Source organism: Panthera onca, chromosome D2, assembly GCF_046562875.1.
Source record: "Panthera onca isolate mPanOnc1 chromosome D2, mPanOnc1 haplotype 2, whole genome shotgun sequence".
NCBI lineage: Eukaryota > Metazoa > Chordata > Mammalia > Carnivora > Felidae > Panthera > Panthera onca.
In genome coordinates this window covers 10,096,069-10,116,646 of record NC_138349.1, presented here as the reverse complement: position 1 = coordinate 10,116,646, position 20,578 = coordinate 10,096,069, and the positions used below count along the sequence as shown (strand labels likewise).

The 20,578-nt window shown below is 40.8% G+C and overlaps 1 protein-coding gene across 5 annotated transcripts in view; it reads right to left on the bottom strand.

The window, feature by feature from the left end:
- Window positions 1-20,578, bottom strand: part of ATE1 (arginyltransferase 1) — a 156,451-nt gene that overhangs the window by 70,144 nt on the left and 65,729 nt on the right. For all 5 annotated transcript variants that reach the window (XM_078434892.2, XM_078434893.2, XM_060641308.3 and 2 more), the window contains 2 exons: window positions 14,286-14,467; window positions 10,585-10,684 (listed from right to left, as the gene is read on the bottom strand). In XM_078434892.2, coding sequence (XP_078291018.1) covers window positions 10,585-10,684; window positions 14,286-14,467 — 282 coding nt within the window. The remainder of the gene's footprint in view (window positions 1-10,584; window positions 10,685-14,285; window positions 14,468-20,578) is intronic.

The window sequence follows — 20,578 nt, the reverse complement described above, 5'->3', positions numbered from 1 at the left end:
AGCGACAGATCAGCCCTGGTTTGCTGGAGGCCCTGACAAGCAGGAACCATGTCTGATCACATTCCTCTTGCCTTGGCATCTAGCACGATGTCTTCTACAGAGCAGGCCCTCCACAAACACTGACTGATCACGTACACCTACAAACAACTGGACCGCAAGGAGAGCTACAGGTAACACACTCGGAAATGCCAAGAGTTCACAGGATCCGAAAGGCTGCCCCCGGCTTCGCTCAGCGCCCAGGGAGGAGAGCTGGTGGGGGCAGCCGGGAGGAGATACAGAGACTGGCTTCCCTGAAGAAGTGGCACAGGACTGTGGTCTGGAAAGGACGCTCCCAGCTGGGGACAAGAACACGGCGGGATAGGAACAGGAGGCAAGAGGCAGCACAAGGCCTGACGGAAGGGAGGCTCCAGAGCATGTAAAGTCGTGCCTGACAGCTGGGGAAAGGGGTTGCGGGCAGGAGAAAAGCAAACTTTCTTTTTCAGGAGGTCAGGGCAGAGCTCGGTGGTAGTATTTTCCAAAAGCTCCAAAGACCATGGCTGTTTTTCAAGGATTAGAAATCATGCACTGCACCAAGCTTATTATTTCACTGTGGACAGATGGGAAAGGGATGGGAAAAGACACACGATCAAATACACTTCTATTCCCCAGTTAACATTTACTTTTAGTTAATATGCAAGCATTTTAGGATACTTCAAAATTACAAGTTGTAACTCATAACTCTGATAAACAAAGCCATTTATACGAACTTCAATTCAAACTCCCCCTTATTTTACTAAAATTAAAATGTGAGGAGAGCCTGGCGGGCTCAGTCAGTAAAGCATGTGACTCTCGGTCTCGGGGTTGTAAGTTGAAGCCCCATGTTGGGTGTAGAACTTACTTTACAAGATAAAGTCTTTTTTGAAAAAATATGAGTTAATTCAAACTCTGGGCAAGCTAAGCATATTGAACTTCAATTTTCTCATTTGTAATGAGAAACTTAAAAACACATGACCCATAAGGAACTGCTTTTTGACTCTGATGTGGCAAATTTCCACCTGTGACAATTTTAGAAGCAAGAATTTGTGATGAGCATGTGAATTCTTTTACCTCCCACGGCCTGCAGGAGGCATCAAAAATCCCTTACTAAAATTATTCGGTGGTCATTTTTTCTCCTGACTATGTCTAACTCACTGGACATTTAACATCCAGAAAAAGAGATGCTGAGTCAAAAACCCCAGAGTTTTGTTCTGTGCTGTGGGTAGCTGATGAGATCATTTGTATTTCTTTCAGACCAACAGTAGCAAAGTCACTACCACGTGTACCCAAATGCATCACCCAGGGCTGCAATACTGTAGTAAAATAACACATGCTAATTTGTCTGGTCAGGAAACTGAAACGCGTGGGAGCTTGTGGGAGCCTGGGGATTTCAACAGCCCGTGATTCTGCAGATGCAGCTTTGTAAACCCCAAGTTTTTCCCCGTAGCTGCTTTTGTAACAGTAATGCCAGCTACCTCCTTTCAGGCAAGCCCCTGCAGAATTCCAGAGGTGCTGTCTGACCACGATCGTGCTGAGGCACCGAGCTGAAGAATGATTAATCACAGATGAATTCGCTTTTTGTTTCTTTTCTGACATTTCCGAACCCTTTCTGATGTTTCAACTATCTGATGTCTGGCCATGTCATGCTACCAAAGCAGACTGCCTGAAGTCACTGTTTACTTTGGCCCACATACAAGTCTGGATAGGAATTTAGTCAAAACACCTCTTTCACATCACAGAATGGCCTCACGGCAGAACTCCGAGAGACAACACGAAGGAGTTTGAAACATTACACCTACCATCATTTCTATTTACTCCAATTTTTACTTTTAAGGAAATCGAACAGTTTTAAAACGTACGGGAAGGGGCCACACTGGAAGAGTATAAAGTAAGCTTTACAGGTAAACATTAAACAGTTTGGAAGCACGGGAAAACTCATTTAAGAACTGTTTAGAAAACAAACCAGACAGATTTAAACCAACAGCTCGATTTTTAAGAGCATATAAAATAATAATGTATGGCTATATATGTATATAAACTATATAACATATCTACAGAAGCTGTATAATGCATCTATAAAATAAACAAGCACAAAGCAGCAGCCGCGTTCCTGGTGGTTAGGCAGAGTGAAGAGAAAACCTGCTCAGGTGCTCACCCTCAGATTTCCTGTGCTCCAGAAAGTGACTCCTCCCATCACCAAGCAGAGCTGTGCTCAGTCAGTTCCCTGCCCCTCACCAGCGGCAGGCTCAGGAACAGACAAGAGGCGCAACTCCGAGAGGTAAAATGAGCGAAGTGGGCCAGGAGGCTTCTTGGTGAGAGATACAGACAACCGCACACACGTTGGGAGCACTGCTGTCAAAGAAAACCAGAAACTCACAAGCGTGGGTGAGAATGTGGGGAAGTCAGAACCTGTGTGCACAGCCGCCTCGGAAAACAGCGCGGTGAGTCTTCAAAAAGTTAAACATAAAACTGCCATATCATCCAGCAATTCCACTTCTGGGAAGATACACAAAGGAACTGAAAGCAGAAACCCGAACAGGTATCTGCACACCCGTGTTTGTAGCAGCATTACTCACAATCGCCAAAAGGTGGGAACACCCTGAGCGTCTGTCAGCCGGTGAACGCATAAACATAACGTGGCATCTAGGTACAACGGGGTGTTATTTGCCTTAAAAAGGAGGGAAGTTCTTACACTTGCTACAACATGGAAGAACCGTGAGGACATCATGCTAAGTTAAATAAGCCAGTCACGAAACGACAGATAGTGCAGGACTCCAGTCACAGGAGGCACCTAGCACAGTCAAATTCAGAGACGAAAGTAGAATGTGGGCACCAGGGGCTGTCGGGGAGGGAGCGGGGAGCTACTGTCTCACAGGTACAGAGTGTCAGTTTTGCAAGCTGAGAAGAGTCCTGGAGATGGATGGTGGTGGTGGCTGCACAGCCACACGAACGTAACCTCTAGGACGTAACCTCTAAAACCGTACACTTCAGAATGGTTAAGATGGGCCAATTTTGTTACATATATTTGACCACAATTAAAAATATTTGTTAAGAAAAAGAGAGGCACAGGAGAAGACATAGCTCTTTTCTGATTCTAGCCACTACTAATGGCCTGTGATGCCCAAATGGGCAGCCCAAATGTCCTTCTGGGCACCACGAGAGAAGCAGACCTGGAAGACGGGCGTCACCGGGCTCGGCGGCCAGAAAGCTGCACCCTCCCCGCCTACTGTGGCAGGAGGACTCCTCCACGGAGAGACTCTTCTAGGCTGAAAACACAATTTCTGTTCATGTCAGCCAGCTCCTGAGCCCCCAAACTGGCACTGATTTATGCTACAACTATACCGAACCCCATGAACATGGCCATGATTATTACAACAGTTAATGTGAACACTAAAAACATATCAAGAAATTTCCTTTCATTAATGACTATTTTCAGCTCTCATTCAATTCATCTGTGACTATCCTATGCCTTACTTCTAAGACTATAGGCCCAGACAAAACACATCTTACTCTGGGGCGCCTAGGTGGGTCAGTCCATTGAGTGTCTGACTTTAGCTCAGGTCACGATCTCGAAGTTCGCGAGTTTGAGCCTTGTGTCAGGCTCTGTGCTGACGGCTCAGAGCCTGGAGCCTGCTTCGGACTCTGTGTCTCTCTCTCTCTCTGCCCCTCCCCTGCTCACACTCTATCTCTCTCAAAAACAAAGAAACAGTAAAAAAAAAAAAAAAAAAAAATTTAAAAACATTATCTTACCATGCAATGTTTTTGTAAATCAATCTTTTACACACACATACACACACACGGAAAATCATAAGAATTCATTAAATATGCATGTCAGAGAATGTGATGCACAAAAATAATAGTGCTATAAGCTAGCCAACCACGCACACTCCGAGAGGAGAATTTACAGCAACGTGCTCCACTTACGTAACTATGAAGACGGCCACATGATGATTTTCATCTTGCAGTGTTCATCACTAGCAAGACAGGCAAAATCAAAACACATCATCATGTCAAGAAATGCGTTGTAGGCTCGAGTCAGGGTATTAAATGAAATGCCTTACAAAGATGAATTCACCTAAGCCAACTCGGCACATCTCTAGGTGTGACCGCATATGGAAATGAAGTGACTTCGCCGAAACTCTCTCACACTGAGCCATCACAAACTTCTCAGATCAGTTCGGCTCAATTCAGGGTCAATTCTGAGCCTGCACAGCTCAACACAGAATGATTTCTATCTACATGGACATCTCCATCCTACAACGTGTGTTTCAGTCATCTGCTACCGAGTACTAAACCACTCCAAATCTCAGTGGCTGAAAACCGCACTAATTTATTATTCCTCGTGATTCTGTGAGTTGGCTACAGCTCGGTCAGGGGGTTCTCGCGTCGGTATCTCTTAGGCTCAGTCAAGGTAGCGGCATTCAGCCAGAAGCCCGGCGGGGGCCGAAACCCCCAGGATGCTGCTGCCATCTCTGTCCAGCAGCAGGCGGCCCTTTTACATGATGACGGCTGGCTCCCCCGGCAGAGGAAGGGAAAGCTGCCAGCCCTCTTAAGGTGTGGGCCTCAAGCCCCCCGAGAGTTCGTTCCGTGGCATCCTGTTTGTGCGAGTCACAAGGCCAGTCCAATTGAGGGAAACAGAATCTACTTCTGACGGACGGAACGGCACGCACACACCAGGTGAGAGGAACTGATGACGACACCCTTGGGAACCAGCTACCGAGCCACGGTCCTCCCTACACATAACGAGAAACTCGTCACTTCAGCATGCCTTCGTGAAAGCCCATTACTCAACAGAAAGAGAGCAGGTAAAACCCGCTCTTCTGCGTACCCTGGACCTGCCGTTACATGCCTTCGCTTGCTCTGCTCCATATAAGCGGCGTACTAGGCGGTAAAGGCTGTAACTGAACAGGCCCAAATCTACGCGAGAAAAATCCAAACGAAACCTCACTCTGGTCTCGGGTCCGGTTCGGTAGCCCTGGGCGCCACTTCGCGCACTGTGCGATCTACGCGCCCCCTCGGCTGTGACCTCCATCGGGGCAGGGCATCCGCGCCGTTCACAGCTGTACTCCCAGTGTCGGCAGGATCTCCAACACTGCTCCGTCTCGGTGACCGAACGTATGCCTATTTGAAGATCTACTCCTTCTTTCTTTAATACCCAACAGAAAACACTTGTGTACATTTTTCTACGTGTGGCAAAAACACGCCGTTACTGATGCTCTAAACACTTAGCTATGCTCCAAGGAACGAGATATACTTTTAACTACCATTGTAGTTACACGCTAAATTTACCCTCACTAAACCTTGAAAACGAGAGATTTTATAATAGTGCGCCATTCATTTTCGGTGCGTTATCTTTTGCTGGTGTCTGGTTCTGGGCCCTCAAATTGCAGCGTGAACTATTCATGCCAGAACCAGCATCTACCTTGCGATTCTGAACAGCACATTTCTAATTGAGAATTCCCACTTTTATAAGCAGTTGTGCTAGTCCTTCATAACTGAGAGTTCTCATTTGCTGAAAATATAATAAAATATCCTCTGGTGAAATGAAAATATCTGTAAGTGGAACACAACAGCCATTTTATTCTACCCACAAACATCTGAGCTCAGACTTTTTCGGCCCTCAGTGGACAAGGCCAAAATGAAGAGACACCCTGTGGCACAACACGGGACTGATTCCTGAGAGGTTCACCACTCTTGGCACCAACCCCAAAGAGTTCAGTGCCACTTTCCTCCAAACAAAAGGCAAGTGTCCACAATTCTACAAATTTCCATAAAGGGAGGCAGAACTGGTATGAACTAGCATAAGCCTCTGCTTCTCCCCAGCATCTGAACTAAAGTAAGAAGTCTGGTTAATAGCACAAGCAGGCCACTTGGAAATGTGGGTGCCATTTATCAGCATATAAACACAGAACCTTGACAGGTCTCAACGAAAGCGCAGGTAATGATTCTGTGCATGCTACCCAACTGGGAAGGTGCTATCCTATCAGTGCAGGAAGATTCTATACTCAAGTTGAGATAAAAACACAACATATCCTGGGGTGCCTGGCTCGTTGTTGGGAGAACATACAACTCCTGACCTCAGGGTTGTGAGTTCAAGCCCCACACTGGGTGTAGAGCTTACTTAAAAACAACAACAACGATGTAGCTCATTTCTACATCGTTCCCATTTTACAGTTGCAAAAACCGAGACCAACTATAGTTAAGCAACTTCTCCAAAGTGTTGCACACTCCTGTACCGCCACCTCCCTTCGATGCCAGAGTACTTAGCGGTATTCCATGATATCCAGTCATAGTCCATTAGAACTGCCTGCGTGTCTTAACAAAGTTCTAACCTATTTGCAAAGCAGAAGCTATCCTATTCACACTCAGTAAACACTTGCGAAACAAATGAGGGAGTTTCTCACTATTCCACATGCTTCTCAACCCTCAGTGCCAGTATTGCTTCTCATTAAGTCAATAAATGTCCACTGAAAGTTAAACATCTCCTGTGTGGCAGGCACACTGTTAGGTACTTGCATACGTGATGAAGATAAACATCACGAGGGTCTCACGAGCATATGCACAGGAGACAGACTTGGATTTTGGAAAGAACTGTAGACTGCTAAGGGAGGAGGGGGTGGGGTGGGTGGGTGGGTGGTCAAGTCTAGCCTTAGTGTCCCGTACACATTATTGGAGCAAGTGACCGCTAGGCTGCGGAACGATGAATGAGGAGTTTGCAAGCATGGAGGATGTATAGAGAGAGAGAGAGAGAGAAACAAGAGATCAGTAAGGGTAAAGGGAACACCCAGCTGGAAGACTCCAGTCACTCAGCCTTAGACGTTCCAGGACCCAGATAACAAAGCGTAGATACGAACTTCTTCAATATGAGTGATTCTCACTTTAATAAACAGAAAAGAGCCAACTTTAAAATAGGAAGTAATCATTTTTCCGGTTCATTATTAGGCTCTGAGATGTGAAAAATTAATCTGTGTGGTGGTTCTCAAGCTTGCTTTCACATTAGAATCCTCCGAGCATTAAAAAAACAATTGATGCCCTTGGTTGAGCTCCAAATCTTAGAAGATAGGGCCCAATTATCAGTATCTTTGTAAAGTTCCCCAGGTCATCCTATGGGGCACCTGAGTGGCTCAGCTGGTTGAGTGTCCGACTCTTGATTTTGGTTCAACTTATGATCCCAGGGTCATGTGATCGAGCCCCGCATCAGGATTTGTGCTAAGTGTGGAGCCTGCTTGAGATTCTCTCTCTCCTCTCTCTCTCTCTCTCTCTCTCTCTCTGCCCCTCTCCCCCACTGGAATGTGTGCACACGCTCTCTCAAAAAAAAAAAAAAAAAAAAAAAAAAAGTTCCACAGGTCACTCTAAAGGATAGCCAAATGGATGACAGCAACAACTCAAAAGCAAAGCAGCACTGAGCCTTGGTCTGGTCCTGAAATGACCCCTCACCTTCCCATGGGCTGACTTCCTGTCAATCAAATCTCAGCCTCAACATGACTCCTCAGAGAGGCCCGCCCTGACCCCGACTCTAAAGGAGCCACACCTAGTATGTGCCACATAACACAGTGCTTATTCCTGATGTCTGTCTTATTACCTTGTTGTAGGTGTTCCAACAGAATGGAAGTTCCTTGAGACTAGGGATCTTGCTGCATTTCCAGTAGGAGGTCAGGAAGTACTTTATGAATGAACGAATGAAGTAAGCCAGAGGACAGTTAGGCATGGGGGTATCTCTCATGGAAATGGAATTTAAAAAATAATATCCTGAAGCTATAATTCTGAGAAATTTCGGTTGCGTATGATTAAGCCAGACTGACCGAACGGCACGGAGAACATTTTTTAATTCTTAGCTAAAAACTAGACAAGCCAGATGTCTATTTCCAAGCAGAGCTCTACCTAAGAAGGAGACTGAAGAACACACAGTATTTACTCTGGACTGGAGTCAACAAAGGTGGGATTAAAAGTCTTCATGCAGAGGGAAGGGGGGATGAAAATATGGTCACCATTTCCATGAATAGCAAAAAAAGAAGAAATAGGTCAAAATATGGAGCAATCAAGAGTTGACTTTAGGCATGAGGAAAAACTCGCTGAGGGAAATCCTGCGACACTACGGCAGCCATTACAGATGAGAAGTAAAAGTGAAATTTCTGCGGGTCCCTAAGACTGACATAAAAATGCTTCCATTTAGAAGGGTCGCGCACAAGTACACAGAGGAAGATGAATATCCAAGATGGCTAGAATTTTCTTCTGATTGTTATTATTGTCCTACAACATCTATAGTACCTGAGTTTCCTACCTGAGCTTCTTTAGATCTGGTATCACAAAAATGAGCTAGAAGGAAAAAATACTAGTAAGAACAGTACCGAGTAAGTATTTTTGGAAAGCAGAAATATGTCCATGCTTTTCCTTCTTCATAGAATATATGTTTAGGGGCATCTGGGTGGCTCGGTCAGTTAAGCATCCGACTTCAGCTCAGGTCATGATCTCGCAGTTAGTGGGTTTGAGCCCCACGTCGAGCTCTGTGCTGATGGCTCGGAGCCTGAGGCTTGGAGCCTGCCTCACATTCTATGTCTCCCTCTCTTTCTGCCCCTCCCCTGCTTGTGCTCTGTCTCTCTCTCAAAAAATAAATAAACATTTAAAAATTTTTTAAAAAGAACATATGTTTGGACCTATCAACTAAATTAATAATGCAGACATAAAGGAAATATTCGAATATTAAATTCACAAGTTACCTACGATATACACTTAAATATGAGATGAAATGCCAGCAGAGTGCCTTGACCAGACTACCTGGGCTGTCAGCATAAAACCAGCAAGGTAATGTGTATCACCCTTCTTTCAAAGCCAGTTCTGTTAGATCCACAGCTTCTAACAATGGAAACATCCCTTCCCCATACTTGCCGTACTTAACATCAACACTCTGGAACCACTTTTGTTCGTTCCCATATATAGTTAATCACCAAGTTTTACGGAGTATTCCTTTGTACGGGGGGGGGAATTTACCGGTTAACAAGATTTAAGAGATCTATCAACCAAACTGTACAGGCCTCGTCTGGGTTCAAAGTCAAACTGCAAAACAAACGGACACTGACTAGATACAGAAAGGTACTTAGAAATACCGTTAATACTTTTGAGGTGTGATGATGAGACTGCGTGTATTTTCAAAATGCTCTTGTCTTTTAGAAATACACACCATGAACAGATGAAATGATATTCTGGATTTGTTCCAAAATAATTCAAAAGATGATGGAGGAGGGAATGGGGAAGAAAGAACAGATGAAACAAGAGGCACTGATGGGCTAAAGCTGGATAATAGGTACACGGGGTTCAAGTACACTTTTCAATTTGGTTTATGTTTTAAAAATTTCCCTACCTTAAAAAAGTCATAACTTATATATTCGGATATGTTTTTTGATGTGTAAATGCGATGCACTTGGCTGGGAAAAGGGTTCCCAGCTGCCTAAATACCTCAGAGAAGCTTTCAAGTCATTCAGAGTCCTCTGGTTACCCATTTTCTTATAGGACTAGGCCCTGGGCAAATCCTTACTTCTCTGCTCCTTCTCTTTGCTATGTGCTTCCCCATCAGCCCTACTCTACATCAGGCCACTTACCAAACCACTGGCCTGACCTGTTTTCATGTAAAATGCTTCCCATCTTCACCTAGATTACAAGTTTTCAGAGGAAGATTCATGTTTACATCTTTTTGCCTCTTCAGAGCTTAAAGCAGTGTTCTAAGTAGAGCAAAGGTGTTCGGTTACTGCTTTTCAGGTGGGCAGGATATAGGGAGTCTGCTCCTTCACACTTCTCTGTACCTCCCAGAGTTTTTACACACAGTAGGCCACTAATCCTTAGGAAACATCAAAGAGTTTCATTAAAGAGAATATAAAAGGCAAAACTGTTTTAAAAGGGAAATTCTGAAATACAGTTAAATCTCACAATAGTACGATGAATTACAAAGTCAGAGCGGTAAATGCCGTGGTTCTCACTACAGAAAGCTTAATTTCTGAGGCAGCAAAGCGTTATCCTTAATTAACCCATGTTCAAAACCCAAATCCTGTGCCCTGAAACAAAAATTAAAGATTCATCTTTCTATAATGAAAACCTTATGAACATTTGCATTACTATTATTATTTTTATTATTGAAAATACCTCACTGCTTACATTGAGCTCCAATTTTTCTGGACTGTGACTGGGTCCAAAGGAAACAAAGCTAAAACAGAAGGGAGGGACAAAATAAATAGGGCGGTGGGGGGAAGGGTCAGGATCCACCCGGAAATGGTAGATTCCTACTAGTTGGGTATACCCCAAGTAAGCAGGGCCCTGCTGAATGTTCCAGAATACCTGGGATTTTTAAATATTTGGTTAATTTCTACAAATTAACCTGTATTAAGCAAATATTAAGCACCTATGTGTCCAGCAGTGTTCTAAGCCGTGAACAAGCCAGATTTCATGCAAAGTTCATGGAATAACTCATGACATACATTCGAAATACGCAACCAAGTTAACCTCAAATGATGAGAAACCAGAAAAGCACTAATTTTCATGAAATGTATGTACAAGCAGACACGTGAAAATCAGCTTTACCTTGTATTTCATCTTGGGACATGAATGAATGTAGAAACCCATATAATAATAGCTGAGTTGAGATGTTTTCTGATGAAGTTGCCTCGTGAAAGCAATTTCTCTGCCAAAAGAAGAATAAAGATGAAGGCACAGTTAAATCTAGCTCCAATATTCAAAGTACTATGTAATCTGACGTCAAATATCTGATGACATCTGAAATTGTGACATTAGGCTATTAAGAAACTCCAAGTGTTGAAAGAAAAACAATTTCAAAAGTACTGTAAGATAACTTTTACTAAAGAAAGATATAACAACACTACATTAGTTTGAGCAAATGCATCTAAGTTCATGCTTTACACTTTATAGAGCTAATTAGTTGATCAAAAATTCAAAGAGCATAAAAACAGAGATCTATTTAGTACATTACTCATTATCCCCTGGAGTTCTCAAAAGATTGGTTTATCAAGTTAAAAACAGTGCAACAAATTTTACAAAACTCAAAAGCCAACACATTTCAGGAAAAATGACTCTGATTATGACCATTTACACGCACATCCTTGCAAGTGTGTCTGCTGTAGGACTCTCTCCTACATCGAGACGCTACTCTAATATTTATTTTCCCTAAAACTAAACAGTGGAAAAAAACTATGCTATCTCACCACTTTTCCTGTTTGTTGGGCATAGGCGAGGATTAACCGAACAAAGAAGCTGTCAGCAATGTCCATGCTTGGAGTGGTTTTCATTTGTATCGGGATAAATCTGGGCACAGAACTTCATCCTACCCGCCCAAGTGAATGACTGGCTGTATTTAAGAGTTTTAAGCAAAACTTCAGTACATTTCTAAAGTAAGAGAAAAGTTGTTTCATTTTTACGTTTGTTTCTTGAAGATTTTCTTCTTTTCTTTCTCTCTTTTTTTCTTTCTCTTTTGTAGCAACAAATGCTTGAAATTCAAGTGAATAGCCTGTGCACTTTGCAAGTTCACATTTAAATCACTGAAAAGGTGTGACTCTACAAATTCATCTGTAAAATAAAAGTATCTCTAAATCCAAGCAGACTGAACGTTAGTGGCCTGTAACAGAATAAATCCTACCAACCCTAGAACGAATCCACTTGGAAGGTTCAAAGTGAGGAAGGACGCCCGGCCACAACGGCACTCCTCTTGGTCCTGCACTGCCACTCCCTCCCTCAGCTGTCCGGGCCCAAACCTAGGAGCCATCCTCGACCAATCTTCTCCTCTCACTCCCATGTCCGACCCATGTCGACAAATCCAGCCGGCTCAACCTCCAAAATTTACGGGGGGTCTGACCGCTTGTCATTACCTCCACCGCAGCCACTATGGTCCAAGCCCGCATCCTGGCTCCCCTGGCTGACTGCAACTGATTGGCTTCCCAGTGTGCTCTCTTGCCCCTCTATAAATCCCGCAGAGTGGTAACCAGTCGTCGTTTTACAATATTAATCAGATCAGGTAACCTCCCTATATCTTACCTTCAGATTTTTGCACAGCTGGCTCCTTTCCTTTTTTTCTGGGCTCCTCCAATGTCACCTGACCAAGAGGTCTTTCCTGACCACCTTATTCAAAAAGGACCTCACCCTGGCACTGTGACTACTTTTGTCACAGCATAACGGAGTATCTAAATTTATGTTGTTGGTATTCTCATTACGATCTGCTTTGACAAAGCTGGAAACCCTGTCTTATTCACTTCTATGAATCATGCCCAGGACACATAGATTCTTCTCAAATAAATATGTTAAACAAATGAACTCATTTCTAAAATCCACCTTGCTAACAAAACATAAATTAATGCCATGTTCATGATCCCCAATTCAAACATTTTTTTAAATCTACAGACTAGGTTATATAAAAATCTATACTAATTATACATTAAAATACAAAAACTAAATTCATTGTAAATTGCTTAAGAAATTGAAGGAATGGAGGGGCAACTAAATGAGTTTCACTGAAATACACTATAATCAATAACAGAATTGGCAATTTACAACCTACTCTCCCCAATTTTGCTTGGAAATGTCAATCTCCTGGCTGCCTTTCCTCTTCCATAAACTCAGCAACTCAGATCCCCCAGACCACTACAAACAAGTGACGAGGCTGTAATCCAGTGGCAGCCTCCCCGCTCTCAACTGGCAACAATGTTCGTGCTCTCAGTCTCCTTTGCTTCCTCCTCAAAGCTCTCCAGCTCTAGCCGGAGATCTACCAAATCTACCAAATCTCTATCTCTTAGAGATCTACCAAACAGTAAATAGAACTCTTTATAATTTTGCTGGGAATTGATTATTTACTATCTCAAATGCAGCAGGATTTCTATATCTCCTGGTTTATTGAGGCATGAAATGATATTTCATACATAGGCTGGGATTCACTATGTGGGAATAAATATTCATAATGTTTATCTGAGAAGTCTAAACAAATCCATAAGCTACATACTGTAAAGTGGAAAAGTAGATACAAAAATAAAAGAAGAAGGAAAATAGCAATGATTACAAAGTGCTGACTGATTCTGGTACAAAAAAAAAGTAGCTTTTCTGAAATAAATACACTCTTCTAAAGTTACAAAATGTAAATGTTTCAAATGATCAATTTCAATTTCATTGATGCCATCAAGAGTCACGAATACTCTTAATTAGCTTATACAAAAATGTAATTAAATACAAAGGAAAAATAAAGGAATATTACAGGGATCAGTTGTAAACAGTGTATAATTGTGAATCGCTATAACTTATCATTAAGAGATGGCTCGGGTTGAAAATACCAAGATGGAGAATTTTTCTTTGGCCCACTAAAACACACAAAACCTACTATGGACCAGACTTTTCACAAAAATCAAACAGTAATTAAAGAAAAATACCCACTTTTCCAATTTTATAATTCAGAAAAAAGTACATACAGAATTAATAAAAGAAATAATCTCAAAATGTATCTTCCTATGATGTGAGATTGTGACCATCAGACACAGAGACTGGGAAAAGTGAAAATACTGACACAATGAGAAACAGAGACTCAAGTTCCCACATAAGCAACAGAAAAATAATTTTCAATCTTCCTTCCCTTCTGTACCACACACATTCACAGATACGAAGGAATAAAAATAGACCCAGTATTTTCATGGAAAAAGACCCCAATCCTTTTACCATTAGGATAATGCAAAATATCCAGGCGATGCTGCATATATTTGCATCCATGGACATGCAAGGGAAATAACCTTTTGATGAGGGCCAGAGAATTAAGTGGACAGTCAGGGACTTGCCACTCCTATTCTATATACTTTCTATAATTGTATATTCCTTCCAACAGATTTACATTGCTTTAATTCATTTATATGAGATTCATTTAACCTTTAATTATGAAAAAATATCTATAATAATGATGACAAAAATATGTAAATACTAGAATATTTAAGGGACATTGAGTGGTTTTTGATAGGGGAGCTTAAATAAAGACATAAACAAAAACACCCCACAAATACAATGACTTCTCCTACACTAGATTACATGGATAGCTTAAAAAGCTAGGGAATTACCATCGGGCACTACCCTCAGTTCTAAAAGTGGTATTTCTAAATATTGATATATGAGAGACTACTATAGCAACAAAATTATTATGAACTATCAAATAGGATTTCTGCTGTTATATGATGAAATATAATCAAGTGAGGAATTATCTGAAGTTCTGTATGACCCATTACAGCTGTCAAAAGTAATCTTACCGTAGTGCAGAGTAGACACCCAAAGACAGAAATGAATAATCAGGATCGTAGTACAAATATACAGATGACACACAGTATGGAAGGATGTCAATCACCCCCACAGCAATGATTCTCCCATCAAGCCAATACTGCTGGTGAAAGGAGCCATAACCACAATCTGGTCCATTAGGGGGATTCTCCGCCTGTGAAAAAGCAGACATACATGTGAACAGTTTTTCTTTTCTTTTCTTTTTAATATTTATTTATTTTGGGGTAAGCACAAGTGGGGGAGGGGACAGAGGATCCAAAGCGGGTTCTGTGCTGACAGGCTGACAGCAGTGAGCTCAGTGTAGGGCTGGAACTCATAAACCACGAATCATGACCTGAGCCAAACTCAGACACTCGACTGACTGAGCCATCTAGGTGCCTTTTTTTTTTTTTTTTTTTTTTTTAAAGATTTTTACTTTTAAGTAATCTCTACAACTCAATGTGGGGCTCAAACCCACAACCCCAGGATCAAGAGTCACAAGCTCCACTGACTGAGTCAGCCAGGTGCCCCTATCATCTTTTTCTTTATATTAAAAATCTTAATAATTGTCCTGTTATACTTCTACTTTGTAACTCCTAAAATTTCCTGCTGTCATCATCCTCTGCAGTCACACCCTACAAAACTTTTTACTTGTAGAAACACTGACCAAACAAAAGAATGAGAAAAAGAAATAAACTTAAGGTTTTTTTTAACCTTGTTTAAAAATTTAACAGTAGGAAATACAAATTTTACAGGATAAGTAAATATTAAAGTCTTTTTTTCAGTTCCACACAAAAGCTGAGACAGAAATGATGCAGGAAAGAAAGACGGGGAACACAGAAGGAGAGGGGTGGGTGAGAACAGAACTGCCCCCATACCATCAGCCAGGCCTCATCTGTGATGACCCTTGCACTGACAAGGCATATGATCCCATTATCCTTTGTAGGTAAGAGTTCCTGTGTAAATAAAAAAGGCTAGGACACTTCCCTTTATGAGCCAAAGGAAAATAATTTCCTTACCATTATCTTAATGTAACTATAATCCCACAAAAGAAACTTAGAGATTTCAGAGTATAACCTTTTATCTGTAAATAGTTGAGTGACACTTTTCATTTTAAGATTCAATGTTTTTAAATATTTATTTATTTTGAGAGAGAGAGAGAGCAAGCGAGGGAGAGGCAGAGAGAGAGGGAGAGGCAGTCCCAAGCAGTTTCCATGCTATCAGCACAGAGCCCAGCGGGGGGGGTGATCTCATAAACCGTCAGATCATGACCTGAGCCAAAATCAATAGTCAGACGCTTAATCGACTGAGCCACCCGGAAGCCCCAAAATTCAATATGATTTTAAATATAACTGTTACTAAATGAAAATTATGATGCAACATGAAACAATGCTTTGGTAGAGACTAAATGGATGTTAGAGATTAACAATTTAAGTGAACAAATACAACATACACTATATATATATATATATATATATACACACACACACATGTATATCACATACATCATTTTCACACAGCTAAAATCACAGATAACATGTATACACAAAAGCCGGAAGAGAGGGGTGCCCAGGTGGCCTAGTCGGTTAAGCATCTGACTTGAGCTCAGGTCATGACCTCACTGTTTGAGAGTCTGAGCCCTGCATCAGGCTCTCTGCTGTCAGCACGGAGCCCACTTTGGATCCCGTCCCCCTCTCTGCCATTCCCCCGCTCGCACACACACTCGCTCTCATCGCTCTCAAAAATAAAAATAAACACTAAAAAAAAACTAGAAGAGAATGAAGAAAAATGAAAAAGTCAGTTTACTAATATTAAAACCAGAAAAAAGACATTACAAGACAGGAAATCTACAGATCAGTATCTCTCATAACACAGATGCAAAAATCCTCACCAAAATCTTAGCAAACTAAATCCAACAATGTATGAAACGAATTATACACCATGACAAAGTGGGATTTATTCCAGGTATGGAAAGCTGGTTCAACATTAAAAAAGTAATTTAAAATAAAAAGCAGTTAATCATGGAAAGATGCTAAAGGAAAAAATCATATATCAATTGACGCAGAAAATACCTCGGACAAAATCCAGCATCCAGTTATGACTAAAACTCAACAAACTAGGAAGAGAAAAGAACTTCATCAGCTTAATAAAGAACATATACAACAAATCTACAGCTGACATCACACTTAATGATAAGAAAATTGATGCTTTCCCCAGTAAGATTCCCTTATTCAACATCATACTGAAAATGCTAGTTAGTGTAATAAAACAAAAAAAAGGAAATAAAAGGTATTAAAATTGGGAAGGAAAAGAATAAAACTGTCTTTATTCACAAATGACATGATTTACTATGTAGAAAATCCCAAAGAGTCAATAACAACAAAAAATGGAAACAATACGCCATCATAGCAAGGTCACAGGACACAAAGCTAACAATCAAAAGCCATTTGCTTTACTACATACCAGCTATAACTGGAATATGAAATTAACAACCCAGTGCCATTTTATAAAACCAAAAAAAAAATTACATGCCTAAATATAAATCTAACAAAGTATATACAGGATATATATGCAGAAAACTGACAAAATGAAACAAAGAAATGGTAAATAAGTGTAAAAATATTATGTTTATTATAATAGATTGTAAGACTCAATATTGTTAAGATGTCCATTTTCCCAAGTTGGTTTATACATTTAATGCAATCCCAATCCAAATCTCAGCAAACTATTTTGTAGGTATAAACAAATTTGTTCTAATGTTCATATAAGTAGGCAGAAGACCTAGAATAACTAACATAATACTGAAGAAACAAGTTGAAGGTCTGACACTGCCTACGTCGAGACTTACTGTAAAGCTACAATGATCAAGATAGGGTCTATACTGGCCAAATAAGAGAAGAGTAGAACAATGTAACAGAACTAAAGCCCAGAAATAAGCCCATATAAACATGGTGGGCTTATCCTCTGACAAAGGAGCAAAGACAGCCCAAGAGAGAAAGGACAGTCTTTCTAACAAATGATGCCGGAACAATTAAACATCCAAATGCAAGAAAATCCAAATCTAGACAAAGACCTTACAGCTTTCAAAAATTCAGCTCAAAATGCACCACAGACCTAAATATAAAACGCAAAACTATAAAACTTCTAGATGATAACAATAGGAGAAAATCTGGGTGACCTTGGGTTTTGCAATGAGTTTTTAGATGCAATGCCAGAAGCACAAACCATGAAAGAAATAACTGATAAGCTGGACTTCATTAAATTTAAAAACTGCTCTCTCTACAAAGACACTGCTAGGAAAATAAAAAGTTAAACCACTGACTGGAGAAAATTGCAACACATGTATCGGATAAAGGACTGGTATTCAAAAATAGAAAGATTGTTAAAATTCAACAGTAAGAAAACAAACAGCCCAATTAAAAACTGGGCAAAGTATCTGAGCAAACACCTCACCAAAGAAGATGTACAGGTGGCAAATAAGCATATGAAAAGATGCTCAACATCATCTGCTAGGGAACCGAAATTAAAACACACACACACACCCCGAGCTAATACTACTCAACTATTAGAATGGCTGAAATCCAAAAACCTGAATCAAATGCTGGCGAGGACGCAGAACAGTAGGAACTCGGATTCACTGATGATGATGGAATGTAAAATGGTACAGATACTTCAGAGGACAGTTTGGGACTTTCCAGTAAAGATAAACATAGCGTTACCATATAAAATAGTAATCACGCTCTTAGGTATTTATCCAATTTGTCTGACAACTTGGGTCACGCAAAACCTAAAGGCCTGCATGCAAATGTTCATAACAATGTTATTCATAATTGCCCCAAACTGTAAGCAACCAAGATATCCTTCAATAGGTGATAAACCATGACACATGGAATATTATTCATCAAAAGAAATAAACTATCAAGCCACAAATACACAAAATGAAGAAACCTTACATGCATATTGCTAAGTGAAAGAAGCCAGTCTGAAAATGCTCCGTACATACATTCCAGATACATCCAGTAAAAGGCAAAACTACAGAGGCAGTAAAAAAATCATTGGTTGCCAAGAATTTGGGGGATTTGGAGCAGGGGACTTTTAGGATAAAACTATTCTCTATAGTTCTGTACTAGTGGATACTTGACATTATGCACTTACCAAAACTCAGAACTTTATAAACACAAAGTGAGCCTTAATGGGCGCAAGCTAAAAGAAAATCTTTTAGGAGATTAAGGGATCCCGGGAAGGAATGGAGACAGGACAGAGAATCTACCTGTATTACAAATGTATGAAACAACCTGACTGAAAGAGGTCGGTCGGGAGGGGAAAGGTGCTGACTTCAGTAACCTTTGGGGTAAGAATGAAGGCAAAAGGAAATCCGCACATAAGCATTGTATTCTACTACCTGATAAAGTTGTTTTCCACGAGACTACAGGTTAACAACTCTGACACTGATACACGTGCCTACTGTAAAGTGATGGAGGTGACGGGAACCAAGTTTCTCACTGTTGAAGTCGTAATTTACAGATAAGCAAGGGGAAGAGGCCAGAACGACCCACAGGGTGATGGATTAGTATTGGAGACAAGCGTAAGAACTCACGTTTAGCTTAATACAGACAAGATGGTTACATACAGAAATATTTATAGGTCTGTATATATCATAGATATGTTCAGACAAGGGTTAGTATGCACACACATGTTTCTTTACTCTGCCAGATGAGAAGGCCTAAATAAAGGAAACCCTAGTAGCAAGAAGCACATCTAGCACTCAGATCTTGGTTTCTCCATGCTGTAGTAAAAGGAACAAGGCTCTTTGGAAAAATGGCCAATTCCAGGACTGGGACAGGAAGAGCCCGTTTAAGATGAGCCTACTTCATCGTGTGGTGCCAAAAAAGAAAGAAAGTACTTAACAAACAAAAAGAAACGCACTGATGGAGTTATATCAAAGAGGCACAGAAGGCGACTGAAAAAGCTCCCAATGGCCAAAGCTGGAACAATTTGAGCAAAAAAAAAAAAAAAAAAAAAAAAAAAAGTGTTAGATTACAACCCAAAGTATAAAATTAATATCCGTAAGTCCATACTGACATACACGATTGAAAAAACTAATAAATGAGGAAGAAAGACGAATCTCCCATGCAGAAGAATTCCAAAGAGTTCAGGTAGACAGTCTGCCCTAAAGGTAAGGGAGCATTACTCCCTATGAAGTGTGGGCTACGCACAGGAACTCCCTTTCAGAGTACCTTCCAGAGGTATGGGAAGGAACTTAAGAGAGTAACTGCACAGGTGAGCAAGGTCTACAACAGCAAATGAGAGGACCGACTAAGGTGCTAGCACTATTCATGATTTCTAAACCTTCCACTGCTACAGCTAAAAATGTTGTTCAGACAAGAAATACATCTTGAAACTTTTAACAGCTTCCGCCAATAATAAATTACGTCAAACCCCAGTTTTAGCATTTACTATCATATAGGTTTAGTCTTCAGAAAGATATTATTATTTCCCTGGAAATAGGTACAGTTTAAAGAGCAGAACAGGCAACAAACAGAAGCATTAACAAAAAAAAAAAAAAAAAAAAAAAAAAAGGATATTAACCCATTAAAACTACAACACCACAACTGACACCCATATTCTAAATTGCTAATGGACTTGAAGTCAAATCACTTGTCTCAGAAGCTAGGCTGCTCCAAATATGTAATAAGAAATACACAGATTCCTATACATCACTGAATTTTATGAAAGCCATCTTTTAGATGTAAGTCAGCCCTGAGGCTCTTGGAAATGAAGCTCCCGGTCTTTAAAAGTAATCGTGTAGGAGAGCAATCCCACAGTGACAGGGAGACAAACTGTCAGTCCACAGCACATGAGGTGGGGAGCCTGTCCAACGTCGGGCAGTCAAAAGCTAACTAAATGACTCTGAAATGAACCCGAATTCTTCCACAATTTCAGTTTAGTACGTCATTCTAGGACTCACTAAATCCAATGTGTGCATTCATTCATTAAAAATGTATTTATCAAAGACATAATACATATGGACTTAATAATGGGCATGTTCTCAATAAGTAAATAACCAAAAGACCACGTTAACCCTAAATATAAATCAATCCTGCTTGTTGTACAAGCTTGAAATCTTTTTCCAAACTGCAGCTACCTTCTGAGTTTCCAATTTTAATCATGTCATCCATTCCTGGGACCTCCCATTTAATAACCTCCCATTTGCTTCACTGTTTGTTCTTCTGTGAGTCCACCCATGACCAACATACCCTACCACAGGCATTATTCTCGTGTCTCA